The 6,000-nt window shown below is 59.9% G+C and overlaps 1 protein-coding gene across 1 annotated transcript; it reads left to right on the top strand.

Moving 5' to 3' along the window:
* Window positions 1-3,856: 3,856 nt before the first annotated feature.
* Window positions 3,857-5,154, top strand: LOC136503102 (uncharacterized mitochondrial protein AtMg00810-like). The gene is made up of 3 exons (XM_066498287.1): window positions 3,857-3,867; window positions 3,951-4,968; window positions 5,071-5,154. Exons 1-3 carry the CDS (start codon window positions 3,857-3,859, stop codon window positions 5,152-5,154), a joined length of 1,113 nt encoding a protein of 370 aa, XP_066354384.1.
* The last annotated feature ends 846 nt before the right edge of the window (window positions 5,155-6,000 follow it).

The raw sequence follows: 6,000 nt of genomic DNA, 5'->3' as shown, positions 1-6,000 counted from the left end.
TTGCTTTCAGTTCAGATGCACGCGCGCAGGCTCCAGGCTGTGGATGCCACGCGCAAGTCGGAGGTCATGGCGTGAGAGCTGCTCAGCCACGAGCCTGGGCATGCAGTCGTGGACGACGACGCGGTGCGTGGGGATAGACGCGCACTCTTCTCGCGTCGTGCGTGCTATGATTTGCATGGCTCTGCTGTAATCTTCAGAATAAATAGAGTAAAGATAGAACAGAAAAGGTGCGCTTTCGGGCAGCACCAAATTCACCGTGTTCCAGTCTTTGTGTGCGTTGAGTTCTTGCCTTCCTGTGATCATCTCCGGTTTTTTGTCCTCGCTGTCGGTGTTTCACCGCCGTCTGTTTCCAACAACTGGTATCGGAGCTAGATTGCGAGGAATCCCGCCGTCGCCATGGTGTCTCCGACGAGACCCCGTCGCCGTTCACCGGCCGGGAAGAAGAACGATGGTTCCAGCGGCTCAGGCGTCAAGACGCCGCAGCGCACGCCTTCGCCGACCCGTTCCCCTACTCGCCGTTCACGCACGCGTGATGCACGCCGTTCGCGCACCCGCGACACACGCCGTCCGCGGGAAGTCGTCGTCGAGCGAATCATTCGGGAAGGCAGCTCCGGCAACTGGCCGCAGTTGACGAAGACGAACTACCATGAGTGGTCTCTTCGCATGCAGCTGAAAATGCAGGCGCGCCACCTGTGGGATGCCGTCGAGTATGACGACGTGGACTACGACGATGATCGCAGCGCGCTCGACGCGATCTGCAGCGGCGTTCCGGCGGAGATGGTCCCCATCCTGGTGGCCAAGGCGTCTACAAAGGAAGCCTGGGAGGCCATCAAGACCGTCCACATCGGCGACGACCGGGTGCGGAAGGCTATGGCATAGAACCTCCGGGCGGAGTACGAGGCCATCGTCCTCCACGACGGCGAACTGATTGAAGACTTCGCCCTGCGCCTGACGGGGATCGTGCAACGGTTGGCAATGCTTGGTGATCCCGAACCCGACGAGAAGGTCGTGGCCAAGTACCTACGCGTTGTGCGCCCGCGCTACAAGCAGCTGGTAATCTCCATCGAAACACTGCTTGACATCTCACAGCCATCGATCGAGGAGGTTACAGGGAGATTGAAGGCGGCTGACGACGTCGAGCCGCCTGCATAGAAAGCTGCCGGTGGCAAACTGCTGCTCACTGAGGAGCAGTGGGTGGAGCGGTACAAGCAGAGAGGCCAGGAGTCCAGCCGCGGCAACTCCGGCTCCGGCGGCCGTGGCAAGCGCCGTGGCAGGGGCCTTGGACGCGGCGCCGGCAGCAACAGCGACTCACGAGCGAATTCCAGCTCGGGCCGTCCGAGACCAGATGATCCTTGCAAGCACTGTGGCAAGAAAGGCCATTGGGCCCGTGACTGCCGCAGCAAAAAGGAGGAACAGGCCCACGTGGCCCAGGACGATGAGCCCACACTCATGCTGGCCGTCAGTTCGATCCAGGAGCAGGATATGCTGGCCGTCAGTTCGATCCAGGAGCAGGATAGTTCATTCCTCTACCTGCCGCCGCCGCCAGCTACATCGCGTCCAGCAACCCCGACAACCCACGAAAGCGCCGCCGTCCACCTCGTCGAGTAGAAGCCGTCGCCGCAGCACACAACGGCGCAACCGCCGTCGGCCCCAGCGCCCGCACAGCCTCCGCCGGTGATTCGGAATGGCGCCGTCCTCCACCTCATCGAGAAGAAGGTCTTCGCCGCACTTGACGCCGCGGAGGACCGGGATCCGAAGCGCTAGATCCTGGATACCGGCGCATCCAATCATATGTCGGGATCGCACGCCGCCTTCGCCGACCTCGACACCGGCATCACCGGCACCGTGCGCTTCGAGGACGGCTCCGTCGTGCGGATCGAAGGGAGCGGCACCGTGCTCTTCTCCTGCAAGAACGGCGAGCACCGGTCACTCCCCAACGTCTACTACCTCCCGCGCCTCACCGCCAACATCATCTCCGTCGGCCAGCTCGACAAAGGCGGCTTCCAAGTGCTCGTGGAGGAAGGCGTGATGCGCATACGCGACGAGGAGCGCCGCCTGCTTGCGAAGATCCCACGGAGTCCAGGCAGACTGTACGTGCTCGACGTCACCATAGCACGCCCAGTTTGCCTGGCCGCGCGCTCCGACGACGCCGCCTGGACGTGGCACGCGCGGTTCGGCCACATCAACTTCGCCGCGCTGCGCAAGATGGCACGTGAGGAGCTGGTCCGCTATCTGCCCCTGCTCAGCCAGGTGGAGCAGGTCTGCGAGGCGTGTCTCGCCGGCAAGCAGCGCCGGGCACCGTTCCCACAGAAGGCACTCGGACGTTCGACGAAGGTGCTACAACTTCTCCACGGCGACATCTGTGGTCCCATCACGCCTGCGACACCCAGCGGAAATCGGTACTTTGTTTTGCTCGTCGACGATTTCTCATGGTATATGTGGATCGCCCTGTTGCCGAGCAAGGATGCCGCTGCTACCACCATCAAGAACATCCAAGCCGCGGCTGAACGCAAGACTGGGAAGAAGCTACTCGCCCTGCGTACCGATCGCGGGGGCAAGTTTGCCGCGACGGACTTCGTCGACTACTGCGCCCACCTCGGAGTTCGGTGTGAGCTCACGGCGCCATACACGCCCCAACAGAACGGCGTCATGGAGCGCCGCAACCAGACCATCGTGGGCACGGCTCGAAGCATGTTGAAGGCCAAGTCCCTTCCCGGTGTGTTCTGGGGAGAAGCCGTGGTGACGGTTGTGTACCTCCTGAACCGGTCGTCGTGCAAGGCCATCGGGGGAAGGACGCCGTACGAGCTGTGGACCGGGAGCACGCCGGCGGTGCACCACCTCCACACGTTCGGGTGTGTTGCTCACGTCAAAGTGACCACGCCGAACCAGAAGAAGCTGGATGACCGCAGCCGGCGCATGATCTTCGTCGGGTACGAGCCCGGCTCCAAGGCGTATCGCGTCTACGATCCGACGACCCAGCGCGTCCACATCAGCCGTGACATCATCTTCGATGAAGCGGCACAGTGGGCGTGGTCCGCTGAACACGACGTCGACCCCGGTGACTTCGTCATCGAGGAGACCAAGCCCCTAGAGCCCGCGGTGATCACCACCACAAGTGCAGCGACGACGCGCACCCCAGCTGCGGACTCGGCGCCAGGCTCAGTTTCACCTGCTCCATCAGCAGCGTCACCGCCACCAGCCGTGGACCCATCCGCGGCGACCCCTACAGCCAGCGGCTCTGCGTCCGCGACGTCGAGCCCGGCGCCACACCAGAACATCGAGTTCGCATCACCGCCGGGAACTGGAGCCAGCGAACAGCTGGACGCCGATCACGGCGACGACGCACCTCTCCTGTTCTGGCGAGTCGACAACGTGATCGGGCCGGCCTCACCACCGGGGCTTGCTGACCCAGAGTTGGAGGAGCACCTGTTGCTTGCAAGCGACGCCGAGCCAACCTCGCTCGAGGAGGCACTACGCCATGAGTGCTGGCTCCATGCTATGCTGGATGAGATGACCTCCATCAAAGCGAGTGGCACGTGGGAGTTGGTTGAGCCACCACCCCGCACCCGGCCAATAGGCCTCAAGTGGGTCTACAAGGCCAAGAAGGATGCATCCGGGATCGTCACCAAGCACAAGGCCCGGCTGGTCGCCATGGGCTATGTTCAGCGCCAAGGGATCGATTTCGATGAAGTCTTCACTCCCGTGGCGCGCCTAGAGTTCGTGCGGCTATTGCTCGCGCACGCCGCGTGCGAAGGCTGGGCTGTCCATCACATGGACATCAAGTCTACATTCCTGAATGGTGTGCTGCAAGAAGAAGTCTACGTCGAGTAGCCCCCCGGCTTCATCCTCCGGGGCCATGAGCACAAGGTGCTCCACCTCGTGAAGGCACTTTACGGGCTCCGACAAGCCCCACGAGCCTGGTACGCCAAACTCGATGAGTCCCTGATCAGGCTCGGGTTCCAGAGGAGTACCTCCGAGCACGCCGTCTACCTCTGTGGTGCTGGGGACCGTCGCCTCGTGGTGGGTGTGTACGTCGATGATCTTATCATCACCGGTGGCAATCAAGTCGACATCGACGCATTCAAGTCAGAGATGCACTCCACTTTCAAGATGAGCGACCTGGGGCTGCTCCACTACTACCTTGGTCTGAAGGTGTCACAGACCGAAGCTGGGATCACTATCAGCCAAAGCGCATATGCAGCCAAGATTCTGGAGAACGCGAGGCTGGCTGGATGCAACCCGAGTCACACTCCAATGGAGCCTCGACTAAAGCTAAGTAAGTTGAGTTCTGCTCCTGCAGTTGATCCAACACACTACCGCAGCATCGTGGGTTCCCTGCGCTATCTGGTGAATTCAAGACCAGACCTGGCGTACTCGGTAGGCTACATCAGCAGGTTCATGGAGAACCCCACCACCGAGCACTTGGCAGCTGTGAAAAGGGTGTTGCGGTATGTTGCTGGTACCCTGCACTATGGCAGCCACTACAAAAGGAAGAAGGAGGCTCAGCTCGCTGGCTACAGCGACAGTGATCTGGCTGGCGACGTCGACACACGCAAGAGCACCACCGGCGTCCTCTTTTTCCTTGGCAGCAACGTCATCACCTGGCAATCCCAAAAGCAGAGGGTTGTGGCACTGTCCTCCTGTGAAGCGGAGTACATTGCTGCAACTACTACAGCCTGCCAAGGTGTATGGTTGGCGCGTCTTCTTGCAGAGCTCAAAGGGGAGAAGACCAGCGCCATCTCATTGAAGATGGACAACCAGTCCGCCATCGCGCTCAGCCGGAATCGTGTCTTCCATGACCGCAGTAAGCATATTGATGTCAGATTCCATTACATACGTGAGTGTGTTGAGGAGAACAGGGTTCAACTTCAGTCCATCGGGACCTTGGAGCAGCTGGCGGATATACTGACCAAAGCTCTGGGGCGTGAGCAATTCTGCAACTTACGTTCCAGGATAGGAGTTCATAATGTACAGCATATACACAAGGATTAGGAGGAGATTTGTTAGATACTCCTTGTGTGCTAAGTTTAGATAAGCTTGCACTAGTTTGCACTGCATGTTTGCTTTCAGTTCGCATGTTTGCTTTCAGTTCAGATGCACGCGCGTAGGCTCCAGGCTGTGGATGCCGCGCGCAAGTCGGAGGTCATGGCGTGAGAGCTGCTCAGCCACGTGCTTGGGCATGCAGTCGTGGATGACGACGCGGTGCGTGGGGATGGACGCGCACTCTTCTCGCGTCGTGCGCGCTATGATTTGCATGGCTCTGCTGTAATCTTCAGAATAAATAGAGTAAAGATAAAACAGAAAAGCTGCGCTTTCAGGCAGCACCAAATTCACCGTGTTCCAGTCTTTGTGTGCGTTGAGTTCTTGCCTTCCTGTGATCATCTCTGGTTTCTTGTCCTCGCCGTCGGCGTTTCACCGCCGTCTGTTTCCAACATCCCCGGCGCGTTGGAGTTGATCATCTGTAAGCTCCTCGCCGTCTTGACGATCGCCGCGCTGTCGAACACGTCGTGGCGGAGAACCTTCGTCTCCGGTGCCTCCTCGACGACGACACTTGTCGGGGCTATCGTCTCGAGTTCGCCCTCGGGCCGAGCTTGCTTCTCGTTGACCGGCGGCGGTGGTGGCGAAGAGGAACCCTTGTTGACGCCCTCATCAGCCTTTGGCGGCTGCTGCAGCTTCGTCCTGCTGCTCCTGAACCTCTGGTCGGCCAGAGCCTTCCATCCCTTGTAGAGCGCGGCGGCGAGCTGGCGCGCTCTTCCTCAGGGCGTTGACGGCGCGACCGATCTTGGTGGCCTCCAGCGCCTCGAAGGTCATGTTTATATATGCACGAGCACGAGGGGCGGTTCCTCTTTCCAGCTTCGACTCGGAGTTGAAGTCAGAGAGGATGGTAGGCACTGATCGGCTTGTATGAAAGATCATGTCGATGTCGATCCCAATCTCGGAATATTTGTCAGAATTTCAAAATTTTAATTTACAAAAACGAAAAAGCAGGCATTTGATTCA

Source organism: Miscanthus floridulus, chromosome 14 (assembly GCF_019320115.1).
Source record: "Miscanthus floridulus cultivar M001 chromosome 14, ASM1932011v1, whole genome shotgun sequence".
NCBI lineage: Eukaryota > Viridiplantae > Streptophyta > Magnoliopsida > Poales > Poaceae > Miscanthus > Miscanthus floridulus.
The sequence above is the reverse complement of the archived record's forward strand: the minus strand, read 5'-3'. Positions and strand labels throughout refer to the sequence as shown.